Genomic DNA, 21,755 nt, shown 5'->3' on the forward strand with positions numbered 1-21,755 from the left:
GGGGCCCCTGTTCAGACCACTGACCCCTGAAGAAATGTTAACATCATGTTAGCTCTGCTCATTAGCCCTGAGTGGCCCCCACCGCGGGGGGCCACTCACCCCTAAATCCTCTCCTCCCACCCTCTCTTCCTCTCCTCTCCCGTCCCCTGCCCTCCTCCCCTCCCTTTCTCTCCCTCTCTCTCTCAACTTCCTCTTTTCTCCCATACACCTCTCCCTCTCTCACCCTTTCCCTGCCTCTGTTTTTGCTCTGCAAGTACGTTTGTCTATGGGTCAGTTTCTCTGTCTCTCTCTTTCACATCCCCTCCAGTCTTCTTCCTGTGGTAGCTTTATTCTATCTGTCAGCCATGCTTTGCTTTGCTGGAATATTGGTATCCACTATCCACTTTACCCACTCCCAAACACCTTAAAATAAGGTTAGCCAGATCTGCTACGCTCCTGACGTTTGGAACAATATGCGCGTCAGAATCAATATGTTGTGGACGTTAATCTCACTGAGTCAGTTCCGTGGATTAATTACTGATGTGGTTGATTTGAACTGTCGTTGTTTTTGGCCTTATTTTGTTTTCTTATTTTTTTGTGTGATTTTATTGCATTGCCATTTAAAATGATTGTTGCTATATTTTAACTGTTGCATTTGATACAGCAATTTATTTTGTGCTTTTTCTGTCTGCATTGCTTGTTATGTACCTCGGCTCCATTGATAATGAGAGTTCGCCCTATTCTCTCTCTCTCTCTCTCTCTCTCTCTCTATCTCTCTCTCTCTCTCTCTCTCTCTCTCTGTCTGTCTGTCTGTCTGTCTGTCTTTTAGCCTTGAACCTGATTAATAACCTGCTGCAGGTGAAGATGAGGAAGAGATACAGCGTGGACAAAACACTCAGCCACCCCTGGCTACAGGTACTAATACAGTACTTTGTATTTTGTATTTGTATTTATTTATTTTGAAAATGGAAAGTGCTAGGATGAGGCAAAAAGCCTGACGGGCTTATGAGGCCTCTACCTATGTAAGATACAATAGAACATTTAGAACATGATTGTAAACAAGGAATATAGAATTTCCAAAATACATGATTTCAGTACATAACAATAAAATAAAATAACTATAATATGATTAGAATACTTGGTTATCTATTGACGTAAGACATGATTAGAGAAAAGAAAAGATAATACAAAAAATATAATTAAATAATTAAGCTTATGTTTAAAATGATTTAATGAAGTAGAATTGGGTAAGATTACAGTAAAGCTGTAATCATTTACATTGGGAGATGTAAATGATTTGCCTGTCTTGTATTGAAATGCATAATATCACTGTTGAACTGAAATGAAACTGGCTGGAACAATACTTAGAAAATGAAGTTGCAGGTTAGGTATGTATTTAAATAAAAAATTGGTAAAATATTAAAAGAGGGGGCAAATGAAAAGAGGGGCAGAATGAACAGACCAATCACTGTATGTAGCAATCCTGCAGAATCTTTGAATGATATTGCAATAAAGATAAGGAAAATTAAACTATAATAAAGAGTTGGGAGACAATTATGATGAACCAAACAACAGAATTTATATTGTATTACAGACATGGCTAATGTGTTTTTTCCATCTTAGTCTTTCATGGATAATTACACCAAGGAAAGTTGTTGATGTAACCCGAGTGATTGGGTCATCTCCAATAGACAGACAGGTGTTGTGTAATTAATTGTCAGTAATTGAATTAACACTTCCACCTCTAGCTACAGGTAACAGTAAACTACAATAGAATGCCATTATATTTGAAACTGGAATTGCTGAAAACAAACACTGCCACCCCTTGCTACGTATATAGACTAACTACAATAGAATACAGTAGAATTAGATAAACACTCAACCACCCCTGCATGGCTACAGGTCAACTATAATGCAATATAATTAAATTAACACTTAGCTGCACTTGGTTACAGGTAACTTTAAACTACAATAGAGTAGTCTGGCCAACTGAGTCTGCCACAGGCAACAGCAGGGAGGCAGCAGCTTTACAGTATTCCATGAGAGACACTGAAAACGGTTAAGTTCCATGAGGTGTCTGTCAAAGAATTGAAATAAACAATGAACGCAAATCTAAGTCACTTCTACTGGGCGCAGACCTGCCCACTGTAGTGTAGAGGTCACAAGCGAATAGGCAAATCTCGAAGTCAATGTCTTGTTTTGAACGCTCCCATGTCCCAGCCAGTTCTGTGCATAATCTTTCTTCATAACATCATCAGTATAGCGCAACGATTCTCTCAGATTCCCCATCTTTTTCTTCAGTTATTCCTAACTGTAGCAAACATTTCTCTGATGCCTCAATCACTTGCAATCAGTCACTGAAACAGCTGGGGACTGTCGGTCTTTTGTCACAAAATCAGTGGCCCTGAACTGCTTAGATAGAAAATGCCACTGCAAACCTCACTCAGTGTTTCTAATATGACATTGTATAATGTGAAAACCTGACTGACAGAATCAGATCTCCATCTAATAGCCTATCTGTATAATACACAAGCTCAAGACGCTCTTTTTAGATGTGTCTTGGCCCCAGTCAAGAAATGGTTCAGTGAAATTAAAACATAGTGGCCACAATACGAGTCACTTTCAAAGCTCTCGAAGGAGCTTTAAAGGGGAATTCCACTCATTTTCAACATTTTACTATGTCATTAATAACTTACCTTTTTCAGACCTCCAGTTCTAGGAAACACAGAATGGGGGGGACTTTTGTATTATTTCCACACAACAGCTCAAAGGTATATTAACACCCTGAGTGCACAGGACGAAGTTCTCCGCCCTTTCAATTAGTAACACCCAGCGCCCAGGACGGAGATTGATCAAAAGGACGGATATTATTGATATCAAAACCGATCGCATCGCTCCACAGGCTGGGAGCGTCTGTTGCGCAACATTCGATGTTGCGCAACAGTGGGACGTCATCGAAAATGTTCCCCCCCAGGTTTAGCCGACGAGACCGAAAATCGATCGCCTCTAGAGTGTTTTGGCTACATCTTTGGCTACAGCTGCTTCAGCCACATCCGGGATAACATCCGGATGTGGCTGCTATAAATCGATCGGCACTATGATTTAATGGATTAAATAACCCTGGGCGTTCAGGGTGTTAAGCAGTACGAGTGGCAGTGCAGGGTGTAGGCCTACCTACTGTACACTGCATGGGAGGAATACCTTTTGAGCAGCACTTGCACACCAGCATTCCTATATATGAATATGACATGACACCAAACCCCAACATAAACTGTCTGAAACCCACACACAATTCCAGCACTTCCAACATCTTTATTAGCGATGCCAGAGGAAGTCATAATATCCTCTGTTGTACCCCACACACAGCAGCAGCAATTAGTTCCTTCTTTCAGAGGTCTTTGTATTTGTCGGCTAAAATTGCATAGCCTATACAGTAGGTGTCGGTGCAGTGTGCATGCAATTCTGCTTATATTTTTCAGATGAGAAGCACGCTGCAGTTTCAAGGAGGTTGTTTGGCATCATACCGTGAAGCTCACAAGAAAGTGCTGTCTGTTCATGCTTTCTGTGCCTTCTTTCTTTGTTACCGCATAATGCAATGTCTTAATTTGCACAATGACAACTTTGCCTGGTTGCTTCCACAAAGTCAATCTGTGACCTGATGTATGACATCGGTGTTTCACACTTCAGCGAGCTCAGAGTTCAGTTCACACACATTAAAATGAACTAGTTCATGTATATACATTATGCAGTGTACTGTAGTTCCCAATTTAGAATGTTAATTAATTAACTGAGAGAGAGAGAGAGAGAGAGAGAGGGAGAGGGAGAGAGAGATGAGCTGCTCAAAGGATTTTTTATCAGCTTGCAGAGCTGATCAATGATCAGACTTTCTAGTCTAGTCACGTGGTCTAGTGGCGAGGTTGGTTGGCATCTGAGCCAATGGGAGACTAGCCCTATACGGCCAATGGGACACTAAGCCCCACGGCCAATGGGACACTAGCCCGCTCTCCTCTCCCCCACCGGACCATGACTGCAAACGCGACTACAGAAAGGTACAATATGCAAGAGAATGGAATGCAAGCTGATATACAGTATAATGACTTGAGTCATTTCTTGTTTATTCAATCACTGCCATTGCCCATTCCCAAACTAAATAGATTGAACTGTACACACTACTAATCACAAACAAGGATTAGTTTTGAAAGCCAAGAAAAGTCAACCAGTGTCCTATTATGCATAAAGTAAATAAGAGAAAGAAAAGAGGTTCAGTAAAGTTGGATAAAATTGACATTTTTGTTACTCCTTAAATAGGCAGATATAACAGATTTTAATGTAAAATCTTACAAAATTTTACATGAACCATTTAGCACCCTGGCATCCATACTGTATACTGAGAACTTTGGCCAAAAAAAGTTTTTTTAAGAGGGTTTAAGACTTAAACCCTCTTAAAAAAACTATTTTTGGCCAAAGTTCTTACCACTTAAACTTTAAGTGGTAACATTTCTGAAATAAACAACAAATACATATTTACACAACACCGATAGTCAGTGAAGCGATCTAGTAAATACACAAGTACTGTATGTAGTGGGGGGAGCCTGGGGAGGAGCCGGGAGGTAGAGGGCAGCACGGGTCCACCCGGACCCGAATACCCGAGATCCGAACCGAGAACCGAGCCGGGTCGGGTGCAAAATATTGACATGCCGTCGGGGAACGGGTCGGTTCCATTTCAAAGCTGCAGGCCTCGTTTCGGGCATCTGCAATGCAGAATACCCGAAATGCCCGTGCAGGACCCGATTTTTATTATATATTAAACCTTTCAACTTTAAAAATAGGTTTTGAAAATAGACATTATGGTATGCGTGCGTTCAACTGCGTTGTAATGATTATGTTCTAAAATACACGCCTCGAGGATTTGGAAATGGAACGTATCCACTGGTGGTGGGTGTGTCACAGTGTGTGCGCAGCGCGCGCACAGTCACACACAACACGAACAGTAGCTATCATCACCATGGCGGCCCCCTTCTTGAGCGAGGTGAAACGCAAACTACAATCAAACGATTACAGCACGCAATCTCCTAAGGGGAAGTCGGATGTCTGGGACAGTTTTGTTATCATTGTCGACGCGGACGGTAAAAATGTTGGTGCTGCTAAATGCACAAAGTGTGACTCACTGCTTACCTACGACATGCAGAAGTCGCCGGCGAGGGTCAACAACCACAACAACAAAGTGCCATCACGTCTTTTGTTGCTATTCGGAAAGCAATTCCATCCAAAAGAAAAGCTGTCATTCTTGATGACTGCATTAAAGTGTGCGCCAAGGATTTGCGACGCATTGCGAGCTTGTAGATCGGCTATTTTCAGCGCTCCTTTGTAGAGGCGGGGGTGATGCTGACGTTCAGTCACAGTGTTCACTTCAGTCTCATAATCACAGTCACGGTGAAAATAAGCATAATATAGGATTGGACACACCACGGGTGGAACGGGTCTTTCGGAACGGGTAGGTTTATTTCGGATCGGATCCTGTTTTTAACGGGTCCGTTTCGGACCGGATCCAAAACTTTCGGGGCCGGGTCCGGGCCGGGTGTGGCCAATTAGAATGTTTTCGGATCCGGATCGGTTCTGTTCTGATATCACCGGGTCCGTTTCGGACCGGGTCCAATTTTATGGACCCGTGCTGCCCTCTAGGGGGAGGTCTCTCTCTCAGCTAAAATGTTGAAGACCTCTGATTTAGACGATATGAGGTCCCGCTGTTGTGCGGTTCACTGCTCTGTGCGTGTGCCACACAGCTGATTAAAGCTGTGTGCATGACCTCAAGTACAGTGTCCGTCTCATATCACGGTCAGGTCGATTAGTTACAAAATGTTCACCATTCATCAAAAACATGAGCACGTTCAATGAACTGCATGATGTCACTCTGTATACTGTAGGCTACTCTGCGTTCTTTCTGTCTGTATTTGGTGATGTTTTCTGAATGCTTATGGATAAGACCGACTCAACGGAGCAGAACCAATGGAAATCGCTTGAACTATTTAGTTCAAGTAATACAGCATGAATAGTTTAGAAAGAACTCTCACCCGTGTGAAGTGAGGAGCGCTCTTATCATCAAGAAAAAAAGAAAAATAATTAACTGAGAGAAAATGATGAGCATGTTTTGTAATGTGAAACAAATTGCCTGTCAATGATCTTAAAATGGCAATAAACAAGCAATAAAAAAATTAAGATACAGACGCTCTGTACTAGCCTAACCTGCCTGCCTGTGTGTGCGTGCGTGCGTGCGTGTGTGCGTGCGTGCGTGCGTGCGTGCGTGTGCGTCCTCCAGGACTACCAGATGTGGTTGGACCTGCGTACCTTAGAGTGCAGAATGAACGAACGCTACCTGACCCACGAGAGCGACGACCCTCGCTGGAAGCACCATGCCCACCAGTCGGGCCTCGACTACCCCCAGAACCTCGCCACCGGGCTTCACAGCCCACACAACCGCGGCCCCGTGCGCTACCCGGAGGAGGATGAGGACATGGGACTGCTCAGCGAGAGAGTCAGTGAGCTGTGACCTCACTGTGACGTCACTGTGATGTCACAGAGCATCATACTGAATGGCTCTTTTTGACTACGAAGGGTAAACAAACCTCTCAGAACCTTATCCATAGGCTGAAACTTTACAGAACCTGTGACGTTCTGTGATGCTTTTACTTTCATGTTTATGTTTCCATTATAAGCAGAACAAACAACCCCTGAAGGGTCGGGGAAAGGTCATAAAAAGAAGCGTAAACGGATTATCGACAAGCTCATTTCCGTTTTTTTGTAAGTATATGTGTTCTGGGCTCCCATTACTTAGTTGGTACTATACTAGCAAATTAGGTTCTGAGAACCTAATTTGGGGGGGACACGTTAGTCCGACATCCCGTTAGTCCGACTCCGTGGCTGATTAAGACTCACCCGTAGCTTCCCGTGCCGTTAGGGTTAGAGTTAGGGTTTGGAGATATATTGGGTAGTCGGATTTATGGGTGTGGGATTATTGGGACATCGGACTAACACATCCAACTGAATCCGAGCCGTTGCGTATATGGAAACAAATCCAGGATCTGTGAAATATGTTTCATAGCACGGCATGGCACGGGTTCACTTAGTTCTATGTAGTCGAAAAGAGCCAATAGAGAGAACGCTGTGATGTCAATGAGACGCCTTCGATGTCATGTAATGTTACTGTTGCATTCACTGTGGTGTCTCTATGAGGGCTGGGATGAGGTCACTACTAAGTACTAAGAGTTCTGATGTTCAAATGTGAGGTAATCCGAGGTGAATTTGATTACAGCACATTCATTGCAAGGTGTTGCAAAGATTCAGGAAACATTATTATATAGCAAATGAATGTACAAATTCCAGTGTAGCCCAGTCACGCAAATTATTCGCTCAACTGATCAGTCATGCCATTGAGTCATGAATGAGTTTTAACTTCATTAGCTGTATAACAATAGCAGTTCTTGTGCTGATGCCAACAACTTTCTACCTCAAATTTATTGTATACCGAACCAACATCTACAACTAGTGATTTCCTGCTGGTTTTACGTCGTCTGGCAAACAATATGTTTTTTGTTGTTTACATTTGATGCCATGCCGTTTCAGTGCACAATGAATCTGCATGAAATTAAACTATAACCTTATTATACCTCAAAATTACTAAAATACATTTATGTTATTTAGCTCTAAAAAACACTGAAAAGTATTTATATTTTCTGATTGTATATCCGGATGATAATAACATTGAGAGGGGATAGTTTTTATGATCACAAATATACAGTACGTGAAACGTACTGTACATTAACAGACCACCTCCAGTAACGCTAAGCTTCTTGTAGCAAATAGAGGACAGTACAGCATGGCCAACTATACAGTATACTGAGCTATATTCAGGTTATACTTAAGTGTAAGGAAAGAACGAGGAATTGTGTATTTGAGCCGGAATACACCACTAAGAAACTAAAGCGGAACCAGAGACAACAGGAAGTGAATGAAGCTGTTGGCTGCTAGTCAGATGCTTCACAGAAATTACGCTTCCCTTCATGGTTTTGGATAAAAGTGTTGGGATGCTACAAGCTTGTTGTGCAGTTTTCCAAATTGTAGAGGGTTCTTGAATTCCACTTTAATCAAACCGACACCTGTCCTAACTAAGGCAACAACACTACTGGTAATTTGGTAGCAGGCAGTGACCAGGGTTTAGAATTGATATCAATTAAATTAAATTCTACAGAATTATATACTCACCAATGTTGTATTATGCCTAGCTTTAGTCAAGAAAGATTTTTACTTTGTTGAAAGTGACATGTTTGGTTTAATGTTCAGACACATTGTATTTTGTTGTTAGTTCTAACTAACTAACTAAGAACATGATCCAGGGCCAAATTAGCCATTGGGCCGTTGGGGGCACGGCCCAGGGGCCGTTGGCTCTCAGGGGCCCTTCAGGGAAACTGGACTGCGTGGTACTGGGTTTGAGGCCCTGAAAAGGGCTCCTTGGACCTTCATTGGCTGTCGATTGTGTTAGATTTAGGTCAAAAAGATAAGAAAACCGAGAAAACCCCAAAATTCCACGCTACTGGCCCAGGGGCCCTCGGAGAACATCAGAACTCTGTCCACAGTAGGCTACACCACCGGCCCTTTATGAGGTTGTTGCTAACTGTGGCTCCCCTTTGAAAATAGCAATGTCAGCTGCTCTCGTACTGAAAGCAGTGCACAACACAAACAAAAGCACATGAACGGTAACAAAAATATAATGGTATGTTTCTTTCTTTCTTTCTTTTTGCTTCACCGTTTTGCTTCTTGTTTTTTGGGGGGGGGGGGGGTGGGGGAGCACTTTGACCTCAAGATTGTGTACATGAATGGTATCTATGTGAATGAATATGTTTACATTATTTATTGTCATTCATACATTTCAGTGTTTCTAATGAAGCCTTTGGTCTGCTACAGACAGCCACAGCAGCCCGATCTCACCCAAACACAGTGAAATAGCACGGATTGCTGTACGTATTACACTACTACTGTTTTGACCGCGACGGAGGCATGACTTTCACTAGTATTGTATGTACGGAATTGACAATCCATGCTATTTCACCGTGTTTGGGTGAGATCGGGTTTGACATTATTTAAGATTCCTGATTCCGTGCTATTGGGTTAAAGATGGAGTGCTGTGATTTCACCCTAAAACATGATCATCAGGTATTATTATTATATAACGAGGAAGATTTTTACTATATCACTGTTTTTTTCATTGGCACATTTGACTGTCATGGTTTCAGCCTCCAGGAAGAAACCCTAAATACAAAGGGAAGATTGCACATAACAGCCACATGACTAATGAAGTACCGTCACCTCATAAACACATGAAAAACTGGACAAAATACAAAAATCACGGCACCATCTTTAAACAGAAGTGATTCCAAATATCAAAGTATTCCGCAGCGCCCTCATGAATGCCACAGCGCCCACTGCACACTTTGATGAGAAACCCTGCTCTATTGGTCTATCTAGGTCAGTGTAGTCCAAACACTTATGGAGGGCCTGCAGTGATTCATTCCAACCAAACACTCCATCAGACGATTTAACTAATTACTTCCTCCTCTGTGGCTGAACGTGTGTTAAATTAATTAGTGAAGTCAGCTGTTGGAATTTGGTTGGAATAACAAACCTACAGGATTCATCTGTGTGGTCAAACTTGTTTCTTCTACAGATGTTTCCTTTTAATGAGGCTTTGTCTTATTTTATATTTGTATTCACAAAAGCAAGTGTTTGTTTCTTGAAGTGTAACGGTAACGGTTTAATAGTGGTACATTATGAGTCTTACTTTTAAGGAAAAGGGTCCAGGTATATACAGTACCTTTTCTCAGTGCCATGATTTGAATGGAATACTATAAGGGTTTATAGTGGGTCACTCACAATATATTGTGTGTGTGTGTGTGTGTGTGCGTGCGTGCGTGCAGTATGGAGGAAATACAGTATATGGGAGAAAATATATTTTGAGAGCCAAAACTAAATCTAAAATATATTGTAATGTGAACATCTATTGGGAACATTTGTTTGTGGAGCGTGAAATCTTTTCTTGCCAATTTCTGTATATATTTTTAATGTAAAGTGAAAAATATTTGAAAACATTTTTCCAGCTAGATTTACAGTCTAAATTGCTTGGATGTATTTCCAGAAACTCTAACCGCTTTCCCAAAACAGTTATATCATCTACCTCCCGCCCGCTCCCTCTTGCCCCGCCATGCACTCGGACACCTTTTTCCTGACTCTGACAACGGTGCCCTGGAACCCTGGAGCATTTATATGTTTGTGAGTATTGTGTTCACAATTTTGCACCTATATGGGATGGAATTGACAACATGTGTTCTTGTTTACTCTTCAATTTTGTGAAGGGAAGTTACGCACTCCAATCATTCACCCATCATGCTGGCCTTTTGCATAAATACAATGCTGTTGCTGTACATAGTATGTTGCATGCAAGGATTTACATCATGAACAACTGTCAATGGGAAGGGGAAATGTACATAGCTAATTGAGAGAAAAATCTTATTTTGACTGGAATGTCAAAGTGGAATGAGAATTGCATCTACACTATGACTATGACAACTGTGTATAGTGTTCTGCATTCTGTGTGGACACAGTCAAATAGTGTATCAGCCAATTGCCTTAATAGTGTGGGGATTGAGGCAGCTGTTATAAGAATGAGGTTAGAGTTTCGAGAACTGCCTCTAAGCAGTTGATATACACGGAGAAAACCTTATAAATATCAGCCCCCGGTTTATAACCAGTACTTTAATGGAGCCTTTTACAACTGAGTGTTAGAAACAAGGTCAGGCAATACGAGAAATTTTAATTAACTTAGCAATAGTACAGAACTACACTTAAATATTGGATATATTATCCCTTATCCATGCAGTACTCATTCATTGGAAAATCGGACCTGAAATAAAGTATTATAGTCATTAAGCCCAATTTATACTGTACTTTTTTGCTTTTCTTTTTTTCAGTGACGGTGGATAAATTAGGCATATCAGACACTTGATATGTTTTGAGGATCTTGTTAGATGTTGGTTCCTGGTGAAGTAAAAACGGAAATTACATTAAAGTATTTTGTAAAATAAAAACCTGTGCGTGGGTGGGTGTCAATAATAGGTAACCCTTTAAATTAAAGGGCAGTTATTACACTGACATTTCGCGTCCCTTCATTATTATCCATTTCAACCCCTATCTGTCTAGCATTCCTATCCCACGGGCAACTCTTTAATTAAATTAACTGTTATAGTATTTGGTTCAGTGAAAGCCTACAATGCAGCCCTCCCTGCTATTCCTACATGACACCAGTAGACCAAAGCCTATCTGTGAGCCTTATCCGAGTGCATTTGTACCGGTAACTGTAGTCAGTTTCACTATAAGAGGAGGACTACTAGAGGGTTTAAGAAGTGGTTAAGTAAATAGCCTATAACATGAAGGATGACAGGCAGATATTTGTCATCGTCTAGTCATGCTGAGAGCTGAACTGTAGCAGTTTGTTGAGCGGTGGCTTCGCTTGTTCGTACCTCTTTGATTGTACCTCTTTGTGCTCTGAACAAGCTGGCCCGAAATGGGTCGTTGTCTCTATCTGCAGCAGCTTTAAAGATGTATTTTTTTTTCTGGTTTATGTTTAAATAAAGATATTATAATAATAATAATATATAATCTTGGAATGTGTTGCTTTCAGAAAAGTTGTTTTATTTTATAAATAAGACCCACACCTGTCTGTTTTTTTACACAGCTGTTACTTTCCAGACCAGAATGATAACCAGTAGTCTGGGTTAGCAGAAGATGTGAAAACTACTAGTTATGTCATTATACTTGCAGTATCTTTCAAATGTATGCATACTTTAGTATAACTTCACAGTGAACTATTACTTTGATGTAGACACTAGGCAGCATATCAGGATGGTATGCTGTAGTTTACTTAAACTATTAACCACAGCCATAATACTTACTATATCAACTTTAATCTATCAGTCTCTGTGAGCGTGTATATCGGCTATTTGAGCTTGTAGATCAGCTATTTTCGAATATACTAAGTACAGCATAAAATAAGGGCTTTTTGCTGGGAAGTGAACCACTGCCTTAAACAGTAGACCTCACTGAGTGTGAACTGTTGTCAGTCATGTTGTTGTCTCCACCAGGCCGAAGGCATGGGGAGAGAGTATGTTTTGCACTCCGTCCGTGTGTGTGTCCGTCCGTCCGTCCGTGTGTGTGTCCGTCCGTCCGTCCGTCCTTCCGTCCGTCCGTTACCAGCTAATCTCCGGCACCGTTAACCCGGTCGATGCCAAACTTTGCACACACACTCCCTGGATGCCAACGATGAACCTCTGCCCCGCATTTTCCAGAACGGCCTGTTATAGCGCCACCATGAGGCAGCTTTTCTAATTTTTTACCTAAAACTGCACCGATCTGCGTGAAATGTTGCATGCACACTCCCTAGAGGCCAAGGACAAACCTTTGACCTGCATTTTCCGCATCTGCCTTTTATAGCGCCACCAGGAGGCCGACTTTTGTAAAACACATTTTTTGATATTACTCCTCCAGATTCTGTCCAAAAATCTCACAAATCGTTACACAGTATCTCTATGGTCATGTGCTCAAGTCGGATCTGTCCGATATTTCGTATTCCATCCTAATTGGCTAGAATTGGCTTTCACAGTTTGCAAGATTGCCCCGTTTTGAACAAAAGCCTCAAATCATGAACGCAGCATGCAATTTACGTGAAATCTTTCACACATTTTCTTACTAGGCTGAGGAATATATCCCACCCTTTTCACATTGGCCTGTTATAGCGCCACCAACAGGTTGATTTTTGCAAAACACATTTTTGGAACAATGCCTCAAATCATCCAATTGCCATCAAAGGCAAACATGTTTATATTACTCCTAAACATTTTGCCAAACATCTCACACAGTCCTATCCTCCTGGTGGAGACCTGTGCCCAGAAGGGCACTTTTTCTAGTTATTGCTGTTATTGTGGGCTGTTGTATGTATTGGTGTCTGATATTTACAGTGCTGTGCTATGGAAAGTAATCTCCCCTTGGGAACAATAAAGTTTAAACAAAAAGGAAAGAAAAATAAGTCCGATAATGAAGTTGAAGTTAACTATAGTATCAGCATTATGTATAGCTGCACCACTCAAATTGAGTATCTGCAAAAGCCCATGATGTGCTCAAAGAGTTTATCTCTCAAATGTAAATATTCATGTCAGTGAACATGTCAGTGCCATTGGAATGACAAGTCACATTGATTGTTTTCAAACATGACAGTCATATTGCTCACGGACAGTGTGTATGTAGTTCATGATGTCAATTAGGCTTTGATGACAGCGATTGACTTTTTTCTGTATGGCATACATAAATTACAACAGCGCACAAGTTACACATTGTACAATATGTGGAAGATTGATTGGTTCCTATTTGCAGTACCATTTGACTGTGGGTACTGTAATCTGCTGACAGACCATGTCGTTGCAATACCGAAAAGTAGAAGCAAACACGGTCTGTCTTACAGCACTGCATACCACAAAGGAGGGACAGAAAATACAACATTAGAAGTGTAAACATAGGAAACACCCCTTGGGCAGAGCTGTACATGCTGTGCTGCATGGGGAATTAGAGTGCAGTCTTGACGTTCCTGTCTGTCGGGACACAGATTCTCATCCATCACAATGGCTGTCTTCCCTTGCAACGTAGCATGTAAAGCAGTTGTTCTCACGTTTGGAAAAGAGCATAAGAATAAGAATAAGCTACAGAGGTCAAGTTTAAGTATTGAGGGTTTAAGTGGTTAAATGTCTGAAAATACACATTAAGCTGAATCCAACATATTCATAGAAAAGATAATTGTGTAGACAGAAAAAATAATAATAATTTACACAACACTGATGATAGTGCTGTCCAATAATTCTATCGAGCTATAAGCAATCTATGAAATCTCAATCTGCAACACAGTTTTATACAATATGTAGTAGGGATCTCTCAATCTCAGCTGAAAAATGTTGAAGACCCCTGACTTGGTGGTAAGACTACAGTACATGGCATGTCATGTAGGAAACGGCAGACAATTGTAAATAATCATTTGCATGAATGTGACAAAGCATTGGCACTTTGTTCAAAAGAATGAGAAGTTGCATAATGTTAGTTAGTGGTGGAAGAAGATTTTTTTTTTTACTTGAGTAGAAGTACATCAATATTCTATTACAGAAATACAAGTTATGTATTCAAAATGTACAAGTAAAAGTACTTATTATGCAGAAGGAGTTTTTTTTACAAGTCTAAAAGCAAAACCGAAATGAACATTGTCCACTGTTCGATAACAAAAGCACAATTCAATCTTTAATTGGAATTATTTGTGCAACAACTAATCGTCAAGTAAAATTACATGATCGTGAACGCCCTAGTAACTGACACAGTCAGACAATTTCCTGGAGAAAAGTGTTACCAAATTGTTAAATGGGCATCGCTCCCAGACCAACAGGCTAGGCATCGTGGGGATTTCTCTACAGACCTAATTGTAACAAGGTCTGAACATTTATGACTCTGGGTTAAAACATAATTATTATTATTAGCTTGTTTCCCAGGCAACAAGATGTTTAAGAAATAATTGTGTGATTGACGCCATGGCATGACGGTTAAAACACTTTGCCCTTCTTACCCCCCAAAATGCCACTGTGTTAATGTATCCATTTGTACAGTAACTATGATAATTACCGGTCCATTTGGTTACAAGTGTATACGCTGTCATAGTTTCCCCCATGTCTACTTATTCTCAGTTTTCCTAAATACTTATAGAATTATAAAGATGTGGTGCCGTGATTTTTGTATTTTTTAGTATAGACTAGTATATATATATATACAATATAAATCAACTTGGGCAGATATTTTGAATATGATATGATATGATGGTATATGGTATATGAATATGATAGTTTTTCAATTTAAACATTCAAATTAATATATCTTTGTCACAGTGCAGCTATAGCTCTGCAGCTTAAGTCTCAGTGTTGTCACTGTAAGCCTTTGTTGGGACATCATACACACACAATGGATTTATTCCTTTGTAACTCAAATGAGTGTTAAATAGCTCTATATTCCACAATCAATCAGGATATGGTGTTCACTTCAGTAACATAAATGGTCTCTCCTTGGGGGGGGGGGGGGGGGGGGGGGGGGGGGGGACTGTACTGAACAAACACTAGTGTAGCAATGGTTACTAATTAGTGAATATAGTGAATAATGTTTTAATTTAAAACGTATTTTACAAACGTATCACTTACTGTAGGCTGCAGTACACACCTCTTTAAATGAACAGTGAGGATTTTAGCACAGGCCTTTGGAGCTGTTTTGGGGCCTTGTGTTGCACTACTGTGTGGCTTTTACTACCCTCTGTCTAATTGTCAGTCAGCGCAAGAAAGACGAGTGTTGACCACAGGTGTTTGGCCTGGCCTGGCCTGTCCTGGCCTGGCCTGCTGGCCCTGTCAAAAATAGAATGCAGGATGGAATAGTCCACGGGTGCACTGCAGACAGACATCCTCAATCGTTTATTTCAACTTATGAATACAACGTTACATAATAATATTCATAATAATATTGAATCACCATGGATAAAACACATGGTTTATACTGAACACATTTTCTGTATTGTTTATCTTTGCACAGCTATAGCTAACACGAATTAGCTAACAATGTTTACAGACAGAGGGGAGGGGAAGGGGAGGACAGGAGCACCAGCTGAGAGGAGAGAGATAGAGAGAGAGAGGGGAGAGAGAGAGAGGGGGAGAGAGAGAGAGAGGGAGGGGGGGGGGAGAGGAGGAAGGAAGGAGAGGCGGTGTTTAGGGAGAGGCCTCAGAGACGAGTAGAGAAGGTCAACAACAAAGGAGAGCGAGGTGAGAGCGGTGAGTAATCCGCTCCTGCTAACACCCACAGAGGAGAGGAGAGGAGGAGAGAGGAAAGGATTTAGGAATAGACTCAGAGGAGAGCGAGAGGATTCGTTTACCTCTCATGAGAGTGTAAAAATGTAAAATGATTTGTACACTCTCAGAGTTACAAATGGATAACTTAACAAACACAAGGCTATTGTAATAATGAGGCAAAATGAAGCTTAACATAACAATAATGAAAAAGAATAAGGCCAACTAAAATTATGTATGGTGACATAAACCAAAATAACATTGTGAGTGCGTGTGTGTACCTTGAACTATAATATTTATACTTTTTTCTCTTTTTTTTCTTTTCCTTTTTTTAAAACATGTGCATTACCATTATCAATCATAATGAATTGCCTCGGGGGAAAAGGTAAATACATGCAGTCATAATACAAAACGTTAATTGACACAAACAAATGGCCCAGAATCTACATTATACTTAAGTTGATTTTTTAAGAAGTTTACACAATTAGAGAATGTAGAATATTTGCTATGATCAACGTTTTCCTGTAATCTCTCCTATATAACAGCATGCATGGAAATGTCTATACATATTCTTTAGTTCGGGATCTGCAAGGCTAAATCTCATCAATTGGTGGTCCATGGCGCAAATGCAGTTAAAGGTGTAGTGAAATGAAAAATAAGTTTTTCACACTTTTAGACCATATCCATGGTCATGATATGGGCATACCTAACAATGGATGCCAAAAAAATGTGAAGATTCTCATTTTTGTGTGTTTTTATATTAAAAGTCCATTAAAAAATATTTTGTATTACTTCCTGAAAACGAAAACGTGCTGCGTGATGACGTGTCGAGGCCCACATCGATAAAAGCTCACCAGTTTAATTCCCCATATCTCCGCATCCGTCCAGCACAGGCTGCACAGCTGCTACTGATTACAGAAATCTTCTGTTTTTATTCCCATTCAATAAACATCCAGAGAGTGTATTACTCGGTTTCAACTTAATCATCACGCTAAAAAATGTATCTGAAAACATTATAGGGTAGAAATAAGCCACATTAAGTGTAAACTGGTAAAGCTGGCCGACTATCTGATTTGTAAACAAACATCCACACGCTGTCCTGCGTAGCATAGCTACCCGTCCCTAGCTACCGTCCCATCCCCTGAAGGGATGCGACGCTCTGATTGGTTCAGAAACTTCATAGCGGTGTTTCAATTTGAGACGTCTGAAACTTCAAAATAAAATGTCCACCATTTCCGTTTCACTACGCCTTTAAAACTAAAGTGTTGTGGCCTCCTGGTGGCGCTATAATAGGCCAATGTGAAAAGGGTGCCATTTCTTCTTACGCCTTGGATGGCAATTGGATGATTTGAGGCATTTTGTTCCAAAAATTTGTTTTGCAAAAATCCACCTATGGTGTCGCTATAACAGGCCAATGTGAAAAGTGTGGGATATATTCCTCAGCCTAGTAGGAAAGTCTGTAAAAGAATTGCACGCTGCGTTCATGATTTGAGGCTTTTTGTTCAAAACGGGCTAATCCTGCAAACTTTTAAAGCCAATGTTAGCCAATTAGGATGGAATATGAAATATCGGACAGATCTGTCTTGAACACATGACTATAGAGATACTGTGTAACGATTTGCGGGATTTTGGACAGAATCTGGAGGAGTAATATAAAAAAATGTGTTTTTCAAAAGTCGGCCTCCTGGTGGCGCTATAATAGGCCGTTCTGGAAAATTTGGGGCAGAGGTTCAGGTTCATCATTGGACATTGGCATCCAGGGAGTGTGCGGGTTAACGGTGCCGGAGATTATCTGGTAACACACACACAGACTCTCTCACACACGGACTCATGCACACACACACACCGGAGTGCAAAACATACTCTCTCCCCATGCCTTCGGCCTGGTGTAGACAATAATGGGCCTTGATATGAAAAGGGTTTAAAACCATATAGTCCAATAGAGGCTATATTCTATATATTATCATTATTATTATGATTTGAAAGATCTGGGGCTATTCATGCATTACAGTAAAGCCGGCCCCTCAATGATATTGCTAAGTGCAAGTGGCAACAGTATTGTGTTAGGCTGCTCCTGCTTAATGGACAGACGGCGGTTCATTGTTAAAAGTCTGCGGCTAAATACAGATTAACCTGTTATATATCAGTTTTGGAAATACATTAGATTTTAATTTGCTGCAAAAATATTGTCTAATGACAGATCACGCCACAAGATGGCGCCCAATGAAAGAGAGCGATAGAGATTGTGTGTGTGTGTGTGTGTGTGTGTGTGTGTGTGTGTGTGTGTGTGTGTGTGTGTGTGTGTGTGTGTGTGTGTGTGTGTGTGTGTGTGTGTGTGTGTGTGTGTGTGTGTGTGTGTGTGTGTGTGTGTGTGTGTGTGTGTGTGTGTGTGTGTGTGTGTGTGTGTGTGTGTGTGTGTGTGTGTGTGTGTGTGTGTGTGTGTGTGTGTGTGTGTTGCGTCCCAACACCTACTGCGGCGCTTGTTGGGACACCGAAGGCCACATGAACACACACATAAACATGCGCGCACGCACACACACAGAGAGAGAGAGAGAGAAACAGCTCTCCCTTATTGAAACTTGAAAGCAGAAAAACTCCGTGCGCACTTTTACGGAGATGTTTTGGCCTATCTATCTATCTATCTATCTATCTATCTATCTATCTATCTATCAAGTATAGCCTAGGCCTACCACCGTACCACGTGCTTCCTCGCAATTCTTCCAAACCAAAAACAATAATAACAAAAATGATTAGGCACATATTCATCATATTTTTGGCCATTATATTTTTGGTTTTAAACCTACCTTTCTTTCTTTCTTTCTTTCTTTCTTTCTTTCTTTCTTTCTTTCTTCTCCTCTCCCACGACCATGCAGTCCCAGTCTCCGCACGCACAGACAGACAGACAGACAGACAGACAGACAGACGTGGGTCAGGGACAAACACACCAGACAATAAGAAATTCCCGATTCATACTTTGAAAATAGCCGATCTACAAGCAGTGATGCTAGTATGTGAACAACTTTTCGTTGGCTAATTTCGGCGGGCGACACCGTCATGTGACGCAGCTTAAATTGTTCGGTTTAACTCGCACGCATGCACGCGCCAGAAACTGACCACCTTTATTATGCACCATGCACGAACAACTAATTATTGAACAACAGATGTTATTTTTTAATCTAAGTAGGCTAAAGTACGTTTAGTTTTCTTGAACTAGCTATAAGCCTGCCCTGCACATGTCATTAAAATGATCAAATTATTTTCCATTGTTTTTAAAAATTATTATTATTATTATTATTATTATTATTATTATTATTATTATTATTATTATTATTATTATTATTATTATTATTATTATTATTATATATGCAATTTGCTGGTGAGCATTGGAGGATGTTTTCTGTTTCATGTCATATTATTTATATCATCAGCTAAGCCTATATTAACAAGAAAAGCCATTTTAAACAAAGCTTAATTCATATTTTATTTCATGGAAGACATACATTTCTAGATGCCTGGAATAGACTTACACACATTTATATTTTATATGATTATTTTTGTTTTACCATAATTATTATTCTTATTATATTATATTCGTATTAGTATTATTATTAATAATACTAAATGTTACTATACTACTACTACTACTACTACTATTATTCATATAATTATTATTACTATTATTATGATTATTATTATCACCATTATTATTATTATTATTATTATTATCATTATCATTATCATTATCATTATTATTATTATTATTATTATTATTATTATTATTACTAGGCTACTATTATCAGATGAGTAAAACGGCCTTGTGTCCACATTGAAGAAGAACAGTTGATCTGCAGGCCTGAGCTCCTATACATGATAACTGAGGCCTTGTTACAAAAAGGAAACAAAAAACAGCATACACCAACAACAACAATAACAATAAAAACATGAATAATAATAATAATAATAATAATAATAATAATAATAATAAACATTAATAATATGAATAATATCAATAATAATTAACATTATTTTAACATTATTTTTCTTTCTTTCTTCTGTAAATTAAATTATATAGCTACGGTACTTTAAATCTAAAACAAATTGACAGACTTTAGATTAGCTGTAATTTTCTTTTGATAAAGTTTTCTTAATGTAAACCAGCACTCTGAAGTCATTATTCCTCATGAGAAAGAAAATAATTGATACAATTTTGCCTCTGCCCACAAGAAAAGAGTGATAATATAAAATCAAATCATCTTTTGAAAAGCTGTCTCCTCCTCCATTATTACTTTTCCCCTACCCTAGACAGGGGGTCGTAACATAATTTATTTTTTTCATTGAGGCCTGTAAAACAGCTTTCTAGTTAAATATTATGTTTTTCAAATGACTATTGATGTATGATTCATCTGTGACCAAATTATAAAAGATGGATTTGTTTGTTTTTTAAACATCTGTGGAACATAATCTGAGATGCATTAAAGACATGGCTATATAGCTATATAGGACATTCTTCACTCAGAGAAAGGATGCCTGCTGAATGGTATAGGACGCACGCACGCACGCACACACACACACAGGTGGGCCCGGGGGGAGGATTTTTGTGTGAAAATACAGCTTTCTTTTTATATGCAAAACTGCAGTAACGAGTACACAGATTGCCCCACGGTGTTTCATATCTTCACAAAATGCCCCTGCATTTATAGACACTGCAGTGGGCCGTTATATAGAATCCTTTCTATTCCATTCCATTCCATTCCAAGCCAGAGAGAGAGAGAGAGAGAGAGAGAGAGAAAACAGTGGGAAGTGAGACGTGCATCAGTCGAGTATAATTGCTTTGCTGTGATGTTTCTTCATTATATCAAGGTATGTGAGTATGCAAACTGGAATCGCCGCAGACACTTCCCCTCCACATGTCTGTCTGTCTGTCTGTCTGTCTGTCTGTCTGTCTGTCTGTCTGTCTGTCTGTCTGTCTGTCTGTCTGTCTGTCTGTCTGTCTGCCTGCCTCTCCAGGTTGTTCTCTTCCTCTGCATTGCTGTTTTCCGTACACTTTGTCCCTCTCTGTTGTGCTTATGTTTTCCTTCTCTCTCCCCCACTCTCTCTCTCTCTCTCTCTCTCTCTCTCTCTCTCTCTCTCTCTCTCTCGCGCTCTCGCTCTCTCTCTCGCTCTCTCTGTCTTTCCCTCTCTCTGATGAGAGCTAGACATTGGGATGATGGGTTTGTTGCCTTAGTAACTCACTCTCCCTACTATCTCTCTCTTTCTCTATCTCTCTCTCTCTCTCTCTCTCCCCCTATACACTTACACTCTCTCTCTCTCTCTCTCTCTCTCTCTCTCGCACAATGAACACACACACAACGACAGAGAGAGAAAAACAGTAAAACACTGATACACACACACACACACACACACACACACACAAACATAACAGTTTTCACCCACGTTTCTGACTAAAGTGTTTGTTCTCGTACTATCATGTTTACATACAGCACCACGGCAATAACAGACGGGGACACACATCTTTGTGTGCACGCACGCACGCACGCACGCACGCACGCACGCACGCACGCACGCACGTGTATTTAATTATTATTTACAAAAGATTGATTTGATCTCCTTAAATGCTTTAGATAGTCTAGCTGCTACCCACAGTCAATGGTCAAGCAGGGTCACAGTCAGGACACAGTCCTGAAACCCAGTGGTTCTCAAAGTGTGGTCCAAGGCCCCCCAGGGGTCCTTGGGGTTGGTTCCAGGGGGTCCCCAAAGTAGTTAATGTATCATCACATTCATTTGAACCACTTTATCCATTTTTGCAGTATAGCCTACATT

General features: G+C 40.3%; 1 protein-coding gene across 2 annotated transcripts in view; it reads left to right on the plus strand.

The window, feature by feature from the left end:
• prkd1 (protein kinase D1) overlaps nucleotides 1-10,030 on the plus strand; it is a 54,790-nt gene extending 44,760 nt beyond the window's left edge. For both annotated transcript variants that reach the window (XM_079529071.1, XM_079529072.1), the window contains exons 20-21: nucleotides 809-894; nucleotides 6,296-10,030. In XM_079529071.1, coding sequence (XP_079385197.1) covers nucleotides 809-894; nucleotides 6,296-6,526 — 317 coding nt within the window. In that variant the 3' untranslated portion in view covers nucleotides 6,527-10,030. The remainder of the gene's footprint in view (nucleotides 1-808; nucleotides 895-6,295) is intronic.
• The last annotated feature ends 11,725 nt before the right edge of the window (nucleotides 10,031-21,755 follow it).

The sequence above is a fragment of the Electrona antarctica genome (assembly GCF_951216825.1).
Source record: "Electrona antarctica genome assembly, chromosome: 18".
In the NCBI taxonomy this organism is placed as follows: Eukaryota; Metazoa; Chordata; class Actinopteri; order Myctophiformes; family Myctophidae; genus Electrona; species Electrona antarctica.